Below are 15,549 nucleotides of genomic sequence, written 5' to 3' on the forward strand. Positions count from 1 at the left end.
TCCACTAGAACAGACAAAATTTTCTTTCCCAACACGGATAGCATTACTTTCCTTGAAAAATCAATTACCTCTATGCCTTTCAATTCTTTTAGTGAAAGGACGGACCAAAATTAAGGATACCGAGAATTGCTAGGCATTCCAACACTAAAAGGAAATAAATGCTGCCTTTTATTTATATCAGGAGTTGGCAGTAAATATTTTAGCCTTTGCAGAGAGGCTCTGTTGCAACTACTCAAATCTGCCACTGCAGTATGAAAGAGCCACAGACAATGGGTAAAAAAATAGACACAGCAGTATTCCAATAAAATTTATTTTTACAAAAGCAGATGATGGGCTCAATTTTGCTGCTAGCCATCATTTGCTGAAGCCTGGTTTTATGTTCATTTGTTTTCTATCAGCATGGTTCTCTTGAACTAAATATCTTTTGAATCCCTACTATACATGGAGCACTGGAGATATAAAAATGAACAAGAGGGACATGGTCCATGCTCATGAGTAGAAAGAAAACACACAAAATATGTAATCAAATTTTCACTGTAACTAGCCAAATCCTTTCTTTTATTTCTAACAGTTAGTGAGCAGATGCTAATTTTTTTGGTATAATTCGTTAAAATAACAAGACAGATCCTACAAACTCAATTGTTTAAGGTAGAATATTTGCTTTAGTGAAACCAACATTTACTATGTTAAATTCATCCTAGAACCAGAAATTTTCCCATGAATTCTGCTTATAAAAGCATTTATTGTTATGGAACTTAACCTTATTCATTTAGGTAAAAATACAACTTATCCATACATACCTCTTTCACTTTACCAGAATCAATAACAAAGACAACATCATTGACTGTGATGCTGGTTTCAGCAATATTGGTGGAAAGGATCTGCAATAGGATGTTATGTTACAGTTAAGATGGAAGCAAAACCAATGACTAATAAAATGGAAAAAAGATTTTATGAAGCTTACTATTTTTCGAACACCTGCAGGTGGGTTTTTTAATACCTTCTTTTGATCAGATGTTTGCATATTTGAATGAAGCATAAAAACTTGATATCTGTTGACAATTAAGAGAAAATATACTGTGGTACCTAACTGTTATTTAATGCAACAAATATAAAGCTTCAGCTTTTACCTATGTGTATTGTCAGCAAATCGCTTGTCATCAAAGAGGATGCGATCCCTCAGACCAACAATTTCATCATATCCAGGTAGGAAAATCAATATTGCACCTTGAAGGAGAAAGATTTTTTTAACACTAAGTCTCTCTGTAAAACCAGAATCAATCAAAACAACTACCTATAATGAACTATATCATGTATTTTCAAGTACTGATAAACTCTAATACACATGACACTTAAGAGATTATTTGTTCATTATCATCAATAGAATTGTATAAAAATTTGTACACACACAAAATACTAATTTTTAAGTCAAAAAATATATTTTTGTTCCAGTTCTTTTAGACAATACTTATTTACCAGCATCACAACTATGGCAGATATTGTATAGAAGATGCATGATCAAATCCAAGTCTACTTTTTCATCATCAAAACTATGATGATAAGCTTTCAGGAGCTCTCTGTCTTCTGCACTGAGATCACTCCCATTTGTTTGAACCAAAGAACTTTCATCTAGATTTCCAAATTCCAATGAAGCACTAGAAAAGAAAAAAACAGACCAAGTCAAATTTCATTAAAAAGAGTAACCCTTACAGGCCAATGATTCCCATTATGGCCACCTTCAAATTTTCAATACACTCTTAAGAGGGTAAGTGACAATCAACACCCCAGCTATAATGTAATTCATATTTTGGTTTCAAGTATATTATTCAAAATAAAATATGGCAATAAGTGCTTTTTAAAAAGTCAATCTGAAAAGACTTCTCCAAAGAAAACATACAAATAGACAATAAGCACATGAAAATATGTTCAACATCATTAGTCATCAGAGAAATGAAATTCGAAACCATAATATGATACCACTTCACACCCACTAGGATGACTATAATAAAAGACAGATAATGATAAGTGTGAGAGAGGATATGAAGAAATTAGAACCCTAATACATTGCTGTGGGAATGTAAAATGGTGCAACCACTTTGGAAAACAATGTGGCAGTTCCTCAAAATGTTAAACATAGTGTTACCATATGCCCCAGCAGTTAAACTCCTAGGTATATAGACATGAAGAAATGAAAATATACGTCCACGTAAAAATCTGTACACAATTGTTTATACCAGTACTATTCATTACATCCCCAAAGTGGAAACAACCCAAATGCTCATCAGTTGATGAGCAGATGCACAAATTGTGGTCTAGCCGTGGAATGGAATACTACTCAGTCATTAAAAGGATGCTACAACATGGACGAACCTTGAAAACATTATGCAAAGTGAAAGAAGCCAGTCACAGAAGACCACATATTATATGATTCCATTTTTATGAAATGTCCAGAATAGACAAATCTATAGAAATGGGAAGTAGATGAGTGGTTGCCTAGGGCTGGGAAAGTTGGGGGAAATGAGAAGTGACTTCTAGTGAGCAAAGGTTTCTTTTTAGGGTGATGAAAATGTTCTCAAAATTGACTGTGGTGATGATTGCATAACTCTTTGAACATATGTACTAAAAACCACTGGATTATACACTTAAGTAGGTGAATTATATGGTATGTGAATTTTATCTTAATAAAACTTAAAAAATACAAACTTTTGGTCGTCATTTATATTTTCTTAATAGGTTGTTTCTAATCGTTCATTATTATAAACAATATTCTGGAGAAAGTTCACATAAAAAAACAAAACAAAAGAAAACAAAACAACCAACTCTACAGGTACCAGCTTAACAAGACTGTTAATCTGGTTATCCTATACTAAAAGCAGGTTAATTATGCTATTTCCCAAAAGCCGAAATCAGCAGAAATTATTGAAATAACCCCCTTATTTCTTCATTTTGTATGTAAAAATATAAAACTGCCATCACTAGTAATTATCAATACAATTTCTAGAAAGTTCAGTTCAGCCCAATCTCTCTTAAAGAGCTTAGCAGAAAAATAACATAAGACTACTCTCAAGAGGAAAAATATGAAATTTTTGCAACTTTATTAATTGTAGTATTTAAATTTTAAAATCCAATTTAAAACATTCCAAGTTTTCTGTTTTCTTACTTTTACCAGGTAAATTAAGGGGGTATTATGTTCTTGTTTAAAGCTATAAACTTTAGATATCAAGTGTCAATAATCCAGCAAACATAATACATTTAATTTAAATATTTGAAATTTATAATTGATAATATCATAATCTGTGGAGTAAAAAGAAAGCTGACTTAGCTGGGATAATTAAAATATTATCCAGATAACTGCTTTACATGATAATCTGTAGTATCTAGTGAGCTGTATCTAACAACGTAACAATGTCTGGAACATTTGAAGTGTTAGCACCAAATGGATTGCAAGTTTTGGGGCTATTAATGAAATGACAACAAAACCAACCACACCAGAATTAGCATTTGGATCTGCCAAGACCTTTGAGGCTCTACATTATCATTTAATGATATTAAAGTGATAAAACTAATTTTGTATTCAAATGTTTACTCCATCTAATATGAGACTACACCTATAAGACTTAGATACAAATAACCACAAGTCAAATAAAACATTTTATATGTCCTTGAATAATAGATGTTTTAATATATTTTAACTTCATACTCTACTACTTTTTTGATACACTTACAGGTTGAAAATACATAAAAGCTATCAGTGTACTATACAATACATTTTCTTTAAATATCTTTTCTTTTAAATATCTTTTTTCTTTAAATAGCTAATCTAAAATCTATATAACCTATCTATCAAAATTTATCTAAAATACTTATCTAAAAGAAGAATTATAATAGTTTCATAGGATTTTGAGAGTATTACCTTTCTGATTCTTTTTTTTAAATCAAAGTAATACATGTACGTAGTGTTAATAAACAAGTGCTTTTATAGAAGTTATAACAAAAACCCCTCTCCACTCCTAGTCACACTGCCTAGGACCTTTTTCAATTCTTTTGGTATTTACTGTTGTATTTCTAAGCAACATGCCATCTTCTGCTATTTACTGATTTAACAATTTAGTAATTATCTGTGAATCTCCAATTAATGAAAAATGAGGTCACCACCTCCACCTCCATATAGTTTCCACCCACACAAATCCACAAAATTTTTGTTAAATCTACATTCAGCTTTACTCTGCTACATAAACATTATGTAAACATTTTTTACCCCGAGCTAAATAGTAAACTATGGGTACACTCGCTTTCTTCTGTAACTTTTTGGTTCTCCTTGAGTAATTACTGTCTAATTTTTATTTGCTTAGTTTTCTGTGTATTTAGCACTAATTCTTCCCAAAGTTTCCAACAAATTCATAAAATCTTTTTAATATGATCAAAATCATCAGGTAATCCTTTTTCCTCCAGAGGGACCTTCCTCCTGGAGCTCTCCATCTTCTGTTTCTAAAAGACTAGGCCTGCTGGGCAGCTGTCACAATAACAGCCCTGTGCACCAGCATACTAAGCATTTCTTTCACCTATCTCCTGTGCTGGATCTACTATGTTTTCTCTGTTCTACTTTACTTTCTCATTTTTTTTTTTTTTGCATTCTCTAACAGCTTCCTCATAAAAAATACATAGGAAATAGATTTTCCTATCCTTTTTCTACAAATTTCTATTTCTTGTCTTTTTTCCTACTTTCTCAGCAATGTTTTCAACTTTATCTTACAACTCTTCTGAATTCTTTTTCTGCTATCATATTTTTAATTTTCAAAGGCTCTTTCTTATTTATTCATTCTTTCAAAAATAATCACTGAACATCTACCATATTCAGGCACTGTCCTTAAACAAAGGAGACAAGGAGCTTATTAAATTTTAGTGGAGAGAAAAGACAGACAATAAACCAATAAATATAGTAAATAAGTAAATTATACAGTTTATCAGAGGATGGTAGGTACTATGGACAAAAGAAAAAGTAGAGGAGGTTAAAGAGGATCAACTATCAGGGGAGGTAGATTACAAGAGATAGGTAAATTTGGGTAGCCCTCATGAAGATGAAATTTGAATAAAGATTTGTGTTCTGTTCCTTTTTTCTAGCACACTGTTTTTGGTTTCATGAATGTTATTTTCTATTACTAGTTTTGAAGTTTTCTTCTGGTCACCGATGCTCAGTTTTATTCAACTTCTTGGGACTTTTTGTTGTTACTGTTTGTTTGATGTTTGTGTGTTTTTTCCACTCAAATGCCTGGTGATCAATCCTTGGCAGTTTGCTTATTTTTAAAGAGTAAAGCACAAAACCTCTCCACGTGCATATGTGGGGATTATTGAGTTATCTGGTTTAAAGATGGTCATTTCATTGAAGGAGCACTAAGCCTCTTAAAATTCTAAATCTTTTCTCTAGGCTTGGTCTGCTTTTCCAGGAAGGAATTCTCAAGCTTTCTGCCAAAGCACATAAGCTTCAAACAGGAAAAGGTGGCAAGGATGACAGGGGAAGGGAGTGGATGGTATCTCAACTTTTAGTCTTTAAGTAGACTTTCACTTAAACCCCTTTTCTGTTTGATACGTTACTCCCACTCTCCCACTGTACCTGGTAATCCCAAATCCAAAGTCTAAATGGTTTAATTTTTCAATAAACTTCCCACATCCTGCTAAGGTGGAAAAGAGATATCATCTTAGGGCAGGGGAGACGGAAATCTGAAATTCCAAATATTCCTCATAGAGAATTTCAACCAACTCTTTTATTTCTTGAGCCCTTTCATTGCTTCATTCAAAAGTAGTTGAATGAGCTTCTAGAAAGTCCCAAAGCTAAAATGAGGTTGTTTCTCACTGGCACTTCCCTCTTCAGACACTTAAGCTTCAGCTTGCTTAGCTAAATCAAACATCAGCAATTCATTAGCCATCTATTATTAAAAAATTTACCAACATCTTTCATCAGTTGTCATATCCTCTTCCATTCTCTTTGACTTTGTTAATTTACACATTTTATATTCTTTCCTTACCATTTTAGTGAGGGTTCAAGAAAATGCGGAGAGACAAATACCATGTTTAACTGGAAATTCCCCTTCTTTTATAAAGATAAAATAAAAAATAAGATAAAGATTATAATACAGTGGATCTTATTAGCAACCTACAAAATAACTGAAAACTATTATTAGGAAAACTCCTTAGAACTACAAAAAAAAATCTGGATAAGAGACTATTAATAGCCTTCATTCTATGATTTATATGGCTAAGCTTTTTTAAAAGGAGTTAGGATTAATTAAAAATAGTAGGAAGTTTTACCTGTAAGATTCTAGAAGATCCACAATTTCAGTCTGTCCAAAGTGTTTAGCCCAATCTAAAGCCATCCTGCCAAAATTCAAAGATATCAAATTAAGAAAGAGAAATAATATTCTCAAAATTATAAAACTAGTTACTCAAAATTATTCATTCACCCATTAGAGACATATGAGCAATTATTATATTACACAATAGCTTTCAATATAAAGACAACTATAAGAAATCAAAAAAGACACATGCAGCTATAGAAAGATATACAAAGAATGGATGCAATTTAAAATTACCAGCCATTTGATGCTTTACTATGAACATTGGCTCCCATACTAATTAACTGTTCCACTTGACTTGAAAAACCTCGTCCTGCAGCAACCATTAGAGCTGTTGCACTGGTTTCACTATGTCTGTAATCCACTAAAAGAAGGAAAAAATATATAAATGTTAAATTTCCAAATTATTTTGAAAAATTATTTTAATTTTTTTCAATGTTAGGAGAATTAACCTGGGACTTGCTCCTTTACCTAAGTATATAACAAACAGCACTGTCTAACCCTTAACTCAGATCATCCGAGAAGATCTAATACTGATGTGTCCTTAGTATAAGCAGGATGAAATAGGTACTATCAGTTGGAAGGCAGGAGAAGGAAAGATAGTTGTTAATTAAAACAGAAAAGGAAAGCTACTAACTTTGTAGAATCCTTAAGTAATCTTCCTAAATCTAGACATTGCCTTGACCAAATGACAAGACATAATTAAAGAAGAATTAAAAAGTTAATTTTCATCAGTATCTGGTAATGAATGCCTAAAAGGGCAAATGAAACATTCAAAATATATTTTTTATGTCCTTTTGCTCTGCTTTTACTCCCCCATCATTCCAGGTTCTTATTATCTAAGATGCTTAATGAGAATAACACCAGCAGAAAGTTTACTTCCCATAAAACCCATCCATGAGAAAAAAAATTAAACTTTTATTGAATTTAAATTCCTTCTTAGAATATATTTCAAGCAATGCAAAATACTATAATCACTGAGAACTAGTTTTCATAAATTACAAAACTGGTAATTTTTTATGAAATTGTGAAATCACCACTGGAAAAAAAAACCTCTGTAGTAAAATTTAAGGTAATACAAAAGGAAAAATTTAATTTTCCATACATACCCAATTATCCTCATTATTGAATAACCCTCTAAAACATGGTATCCGTTATTAATATAAGCCAATGGTTCTTAAAGTGGGGAGGGGGACCTATTAGAGAATTAGCTCAGGTTTTTTATTTCTGAAAACACAGGTAACTGAGCCTTACTCCTAGATTCAGATTCAGTAGGTCCAGGATGGCCAGGCACATGAATTATTAAAGAGACCTGCAAAGATTATGATTTGTACTCACTAAATGAGAATTACTGCTTCAACAGAATATTCAATTAGGGGTATGGATAAGTGTGAGAGTTTGAAAACATCCAAAAATTCTTTAATTCTCTTCCCTTCAAGGGGTGGAGCCTAATTCCCTTCTCCTTGAGTGTGAGCTGGACAAAGTGACTCATTCTAGCAAACAGAATAAAGTGGAGGGGTGGGATGGGGGGGTGGGATAGGGAGGGTGGGAGGGACTCGCACAGGAGGGAGGGGATATGGGGCTATATGTATAAATACAGCTGATTCACTTTGCTGTACAGCAAAAACTGGCACAACAATGTAAAGCAATTATATTTCAATAAAGAACTTAAAAAAAAACCGACAAATATCACAAACCACAAAATCCAGGAAAAATATTACAGTATATATATTTATTTCCCCATGTATTTGACCTCAAACTTTTTGACTGCTTCTTTGTATGAAGACAATTTTGTAACATAATTTTCTATGGAGAGACTAGAAAGATAATTTAGTATTTCTTCTACGGTGGTTGATTAAAGTTTTGTTTTTAATAAAAAAAAGAATAAAGTGGAAAAGATGGTGTACAACTTTGGAGACTAGGTCATGAAAGGTACCTACAGCTTCCTGTTTGCGTTTTCTTCTTCTCTTTTGAATCACACACTGGAAGAAGCCAGTTGCCATATTCTGGAAGGAATAAGGCAATCCTATGGAGAGGTCCAGATGGCAAAGAACTGAGGCCTTCTGCCAATAGCCAGAGACAAACTGAGGCCTCTAGCCAACTGCCATGTGAGTGAGGCTTCTTGGAAGCAAATCCTCCAATCCCAGTAAACCTTAAGATGACTGAACCGCTGCCAACAGCTTAACTACTACTCCATGAGTGACTAGGAGCCAGAACCACTCAGTTAAGCCACTCCCAGATTCTTGACTCTCAGAAACTATGTGAAATAATAAATGTTTTAGGTTGACACATTTGGGAATCATTTGTTTTTACGCAGCAATAGATGATTAGCAACCAGCATTCCACAGAATGCTTAGTCTTAATAAACCAGCTAATTACTACCTGGTTACACAATATCACACAGGGAAACTGATATGATTAAAAAGAAATCTATGAAGCCCAAGGTTTCTTGGATCACATGAAGTATTTTCAACTATGGTGCCAATTAAGAGTTGAGATTTTAGAGGAGAAATAAAAATATGGGAAGCAAATTACTATTCATAGAGATACCATTCCATTTTGGTTTACTATACCTGGCTTAAGACATTAGAATACTGGGCTCTGGAAAATGTTCAATAAAACTATAAAGGAGGGGGACCTGGGTCGACAGGATGACCCTTGTCAAAGTAACAGTTTAGTACTCACTAAAGAAATATCTAGGAAGAGGGTCAAAGATGATACAAAAATACTTCAAAATGTTTCATAAATATTTTAAAGCAACATGTCTCAGAGTTCAAATTTCCTAACTTATGGGTAGAAACCTAAATGTAGTAGGCATTGGGCCATATAAGTATCTGTGGGGACCACATTCCAAGCACAGAAAATAACAAAAGCAAAGGCCCAAAGATGGGAATGTGCCAGCATATATCAAGAGCAAGAAGACAAGAGTGGCTAAAGCACAGTGAACAAGGAAAAAGGTAGTAGAAAATCAGATAAAAAAGACTGTCAGGGACTAAATCAGGGAAAAAACTTTGAATTTTATTCAAAGAGTAATTGATGAAAGAAGAGAAGCGGCATATCCAATTTCCTTTTCAAAAGGATCAATCTGATTATTCTCTGGAGAACAGACTGTAGTAACATAAGAATAGAAGCAGTTAAAAGGCCATAGTAATAATCCAGGAAAGAAATGTTGGCTTGGACTAGGATGGCAGCAGTAGAGGAAGTAAAACGTGGTAAGATTCGGGATTTATCTAGAAGGTAAAACTAACAAGATTTGCTAATGGATTACATGCAGGGTATGAGAGCAAAGTCAAGTATGATTTTATAGCTTGTTGCCTTAGCAACTAGGTGAATGGTAGTACCCTAGAGTTAGATTCAGTGTGCCTGGAATGGCCAGGCACATGCATTTTTAAAGAAGTCTACAACTGATAATGATCACTAAGGGAACACTAAGGAAAAAGCAAGTTGAGAGAGAGGTGAGGAAACAGAAAATCAAGCTGTTTGGGGGAATAGCTAGTTTTATGCCCCTAACAGGCTTCCAACTGGAGATGTCAAGCGGTGAGGTGTATTGAAGTGAAGGGGAAGTTCAGGATTGGAGACATAAAATTAGGAGTCATTTTAAATAAATATTTAAAGCTATGACTAGATGAGATCTATCTAAGGAGTAAATGTAAACGGAAGTAATAAGGTCTGAGGATTGAAGCCTGGGACATTCCATATTTAGAGGTCAAGAAAAAAATCCTGCCAAGACATACCAGCCAGGGAGATGAGAAGAAAATAAATCAAGTATGAAATATCAGAAGTTAACTGAAGAACATGTTTCAAGAAAAGAGTGATCAATTATAGTAATAATAATGCTGACAAGTTCAAGTAAGGGGATAAACTACTTGACATCTAAATCCCTTCCAGTACTGACCTTTTATTATCATCATTCTACCTTTTGCCTAAAAACCTTCAGGGTGCTAAAACACACAGCTGATTGTCAATATCCATTACAACCAACTAAGGAAATCAGAATAAATCATTAATGAAAATATGTCACATGACATAATGTAGGTACATGTGAATTAGAACTTGAGCCTATAGAACTAAAGGTATACTAAAATTTTCTATTTATTAAACGAATAATTTAGAGCAAAAGCTATTAACATTTTTTCCCTGTTTTGAAATCACAAATCTCTGAAAATCCAAGACATTCCAGGGGGAAGAGGGATGCATAGGGGAGAGTATATTTACGTCACAAATTTTATGTCACATAAAAATACTTTTGCATATAATTGTCATATATTCACAAACCCCATAAAACTATTCTGGAGACATTAGGTTAAGAATCCCTAATTTAATACAATACTTATTTATTCTACTATGCTAAAAAGAAGATCTTTATTTGTATATAAACAAATAAATCATACTTACCACTAACATTTTCAGTTAAAATAAGGTGAAAGACCTGAGCAAAGGCATCAACATCTTTATGCAGCCATATGTCAGAAAGACAAGCATCCATTTCCTTTATTAACCATGGTTCAAGGCAATTCACATCTTTTTCTGTCTTTAAAAAGAAGCAAAGATTATAAATTACTTAACAGCTTAACCTTTGTTTGCAAAGAAGATGAGATGGCCATAACAGCCACAAGAATTACTAACCATTCAGTATTACAGCAAAGCCTTTGACATAAGTTTCTCATCTCAGCACAAACATCATCACTCACAATACTGCATCGTCTTCACATTCATCTTTTAACTGAGAATGAGCTTTTCAACAAAGGAGTATGATCCAGTCACAATATTAACTGTGCTTCTGACAGAATGTTACTAAATGGACCTGTACACCAGTGGTCTTATGTCCCAACTGCATGACAAAGTAAACATCACCTGAAGCTTTTCAACACTGAAGTCGGTCCCACCCCAGAGCACATAAGAATCTCTGTGATAGAAGCCAGATTCCACAGGACTTTAAACCTTCCTTAGGGGATGCTAATGTGCAGCCTGGCTTAAGAATCACTAATTTAAATGGTCAAAATGCTGTTCACTGAACCAAATGGATGTTCTCTACACTAAATAACAATTTTTAAACATTCTTTAAAAGTATAGTTCATTTGGATGCATCAGAACACTGGGAAAAAACTGCAAGCATATCTGCATTATGTAGCTTCTCATGCTCAAAACAGTTTCTTTTTCTAAAAAGTGCATAGTCCCAGCCATCTTATTAATCACCAATGCCTTTTAAAGAATTCTAAATCAGAATCAAAGACCAGAAGGGACCTAGGAAATCCGCTGGTTCCAGTTTTCAAACAGACTCCATGGAATCCAAGGTAGCAGAAGCCCCAACTAGGGATGGGGGTGGAGAGTGATGGCTGAGAGGCAGAATTTCTACAAAATATTTCATTTGTAAAAGATTTTGTGTCAAAATAGAAAGGAGAAAAGGAGAAGAGAAGAGAAAACTGAGGTCTATAGTGGGTAATTGATTTTACAGAGTCACATAGCCTTGTGGTGAAAACATCAGTCTTGACTACTTGCCCTAATACCAACAGTCTTTTCTCAATTTTTTTCCTAACTTAGCTTATCTTGCATTGCTCAGTTCATAGGTTCTTAAAATTTTGAGATGACAATAATAATGTGCATATAGATATATATATATACACACACACATAATATCTACAACTGTTTTCTTCAAAAAATTTATGGAAAATACTGAAATAATTTTAACTCAAAATGAAACAATAAAAGAATTTGCATTATTTGGGAAAAAAAGTGTGAGGAAAGTTATTCTGAAAAATGTAGTCTAAGATAAACTAAGGGAATTATACTTTAATAATGTAATAAAAAATAATCTCATAAAAATGTTCAAGTTATACAATTTTCACTCAGAATAGCAGTATGAAACCACTGAGATCTTACCAACTGACTGAAGACAGCATCACCACCATCATCCAATAAATCATACTCTTCGGTCACATTTGGGACAGCTCTCTGTCTCTGAGATTCAGGCTTGAAAGTATTCTCTTGAGCTGAATACCATTCTGTAAGTGTCGTTTGTTGTTTTTCTTCTAAATTAATTACCAAAGAAAATAAGTAGATAAATTATTTGCTTTTCAAAATATATTTCTTTGTTTAAAAAAATTAAATGAACCTGAAAATACCTAAAAGTTGGCCTTATTTTAAAGTTACTTTTCAAAAATATATTAATTAGGATCATTCAGTAAAATGTGTTATGCTAAACCCAAAGACATGAAACTGCTTTATAAAACCTCATATATTCATCTACTAGTAAGAAGTTTACTTCTAAATAAGTACATAGTTTAATGAACAGTATTTTAGCCATATAATAAATATTTAGCCATATAATAAATATAATAAACAGTATTTTAGCCACATAACTATTTAGCCATAAATTAAATCAATATATATTATATACATTATATAATATACATATTATATGATCTATAATATTCATATAGCACTTTGTAGAAAATCATTTCTTGAATTTCTACCACCATGCTAGTTGTTTGAGACATAAGTTATATTCAATTTTCATCTTTGAAAGTTTTGAGAACCAAGGGTTTTATAATTTACATATTAGTGATTCAGCTCTGCAGTGTGAAACACGCATTGCTAATTGCTTTTTTCAAGCGAAGAATTCAAAGGAGTTAAAATTATTTGTCCAAGGTTATACTAACTAAACAAAGGAATCAAAGCTTGAAGCCAAGTCTTCCATCATGAATAATGTAGTTTAAAAGTAAACAAAAGGAACTTAACCTTAATTCAAAAGTTGAGATATAGTAAAAATCATAAGAGATATATTAATAGGCAAGTAATGCTAAATTCAAAGTACGTATGAAACTCATAACAATATCAAGATTTGAAAAACACGACAATTATACCAAAGATGAGCCTGTATTACTCACATGCTACTCTTTTCACTTCCTCACCCACTACCCACTCCCACTCTGTAACATATGTTGAGGACAGCCAGCACAAATCTTCTGCCTCCTTAAAATAGTGTTTGAATCTTTGGATACAGACACACACAGCCTCCTTAACTCTGGCATCACCTTTCAATTTCTTTCCATAGATTATAACTTCTGGACATAAACCAGAATGTAAAAGATCCATTTGGCACAGTATTCTAATATAATATTCTACAACTATACACAGAGAGAAATATTTTCAAGTGTCCTTGTATCTGCATAGTATAAGACTGGAGTACTCCAAAAAGTCAGTATCAATAGTAATTTTCTTTTATATTTGTTTGATAAAAAGCTTACCTCGTTGTTTCTCCTTTTTGTATTTTAACATTTCTTTGTTTGTGTATCCTGTAGTTCTTAAAATGTCTTCCAGAAACATTTCTTTTACTTCAAATGGTCTTCCCTGTACTAAATAATAGGAATTTTTTTAAACAATTTGCATCTTAGAGACAGTTCACATAAAAACATGATTCTCAAATTAATAAATCTGAACATTAATCCAAAGGCAATTCCATAGGTCAAGTGATCCTCATACTGTCCTTTAAATATAATTTTGATCTATATTTTAGACATCTGTTCATTTGCATGTTTTTTACAGTGTTTACTATTTACTCGTGTGTTTGCCATCATGCTAGACACTAGGAACATAAATGGTAAGCAGAAACAGAGTTCCTCCTGCTTTCTTGAAGCTTACAATCTAGCAGAAGAGTCAGACATTAATCCAATAATCCAGAACATCAATGTAAAAATAAAGATGCAAAAAGTCCCATAACAGAGAAGTACAAGATACCATGACAGTACATAATAAGGGAATTTGAATGAGTCAAGAAAAGCATCCTCACTGAGAAAAATGAGGACCAAGAGAAGGAGGTAAACAAAATAACTAAGCTATGCAGAGAGGAAAGAGTATACTATGAAGAAAACAACAGTGTGCACAAAGCCCCTTTTGGGGGAAAGAGTATGATGTTCTCAAGGAACTAAAAGGCTAAGTTAGTTGGAACACAATGTGAAGAGGGGTGTGAAGAGGTGACTATAGCTGAAGATGAGGCAGAAGAAATAGATAAATCTTATTAAGAGTTTAGGTCTTTATTCTGAGGTAAAGGTCGTTCAAAGTTTCAAGCTCATGAGAGTATTTAACATCATAAAATTTCCACTTCAGAAAAGAACACTCTGGCTGCAGTGTGGGGAATGGATTTAAAACAGAGCAGAGTGGATGGAACAGACCAGGAAGGAGCAATTAAAACAGTTCGGGCTGAAGAGGAAAATAATCTTAACAAGATTGGTGATAGTAAAAATGGAAGGAAACAGACAGACTCTAGGGAGATGGGAAGTAAAATTCACAGAACTCAGCATTAGATTGGATATGGAAGAATGATAAGGAAGTGTCAACCACAGTTCTTGAAAGTCTGGCTTACAAAACTCAATGCATGATGATGTCATTTTCTGAGGTTGACAAGGAAAGCTAAAAGAAAAACAGATTGGCTTGTGGGAGTCAGGGTTTGGTTTTAGACATGTCAAATGTTAGGTACCAAAATGAGTAGATGCATAAATTTTATGTGCCTTAATACCCAGTAATATTATGAGCAAAAAGAGAAGTGACTCAGATGATTAGGTCAATGGTATGATTAACGAAAACAGGCAACATAAGAGAAGTAGATTTTTTAGAAAGGATTAAGTATTCACTTCAAGCATATTAGAAGTGAACTGCTGGGACCTCCCTGGTGTCACAGTGGTTAAGAACCCGCCTGCCAATGCAGGGGACACAGGTTCAATCCCTGGACCAGGAGGATCTGACATGCCACGGAGCAACTAAGCCCATGCGCCACAACTACTGCGCCTGCGCTCTAGAACCCATGAACCACAACTACTGAAGCCCATGTGCTCTAGGGCCCACGTGCCGCAACTACTGAGCCCATGTGCTACAACTACTGAAGCCCTCACACCTAGAGCCCATACTCCGCATCAAGAGAAGTCACTGCACCACAACAAAGAGTAGCCCCTGCTCATCACAACTAGAGAAAGCCTGTGAGCAACAACAAAGACCCAATGCAGACAAAAAAAAAATATCAAAGAAGGAAGGGAAGGGAAAGGGGATGGGGGAGGGCAGGGAAGGGAGGGGAGGGAGAAGAAAGGAAAGGGGAAGGGAGGAAGAGGAAAAAAATGGATCATGGGAATAATCCTCAAAAATATCAATATTTAAGCACCATGCAAAAAATGAGAAGCCCACAGAGGAGATCAAGAAAGTACAGGCT

At 33.8% G+C, this 15,549-nt stretch overlaps 1 protein-coding gene across 4 annotated transcripts in view; it reads right to left on the minus strand.

Annotated features, from left to right (window-relative positions):
* The window catches only part of YTHDC2 (YTH N6-methyladenosine RNA binding protein C2), an 80,525-nt gene that overhangs the window by 46,186 nt on the left and 18,790 nt on the right, over positions 1-15,549 (minus strand). For all 4 annotated transcript variants that reach the window (XM_057737243.1, XM_057737234.1, XM_057737230.1 and 1 more), the window contains 9 exons: positions 13,598-13,705; positions 12,231-12,379; positions 10,746-10,881; positions 6,588-6,714; positions 6,307-6,372; positions 1,477-1,655; positions 1,131-1,227; positions 965-1,052; positions 801-881 (listed from right to left, as the gene is read on the minus strand). In XM_057737243.1, coding sequence (XP_057593226.1) covers positions 801-881; positions 965-1,052; positions 1,131-1,227; positions 1,477-1,655; positions 6,307-6,372; positions 6,588-6,714; positions 10,746-10,881; positions 12,231-12,379; positions 13,598-13,705 — 1,031 coding nt within the window. The remainder of the gene's footprint in view (positions 1-800; positions 882-964; positions 1,053-1,130; positions 1,228-1,476; positions 1,656-6,306; positions 6,373-6,587; positions 6,715-10,745; positions 10,882-12,230; positions 12,380-13,597; positions 13,706-15,549) is intronic.

Source organism: Hippopotamus amphibius, chromosome 1 (genome assembly GCF_030028045.1).
Source record: "Hippopotamus amphibius kiboko isolate mHipAmp2 chromosome 1, mHipAmp2.hap2, whole genome shotgun sequence".
NCBI classification, from domain to species: domain Eukaryota; kingdom Metazoa; phylum Chordata; class Mammalia; order Artiodactyla; family Hippopotamidae; genus Hippopotamus; species Hippopotamus amphibius.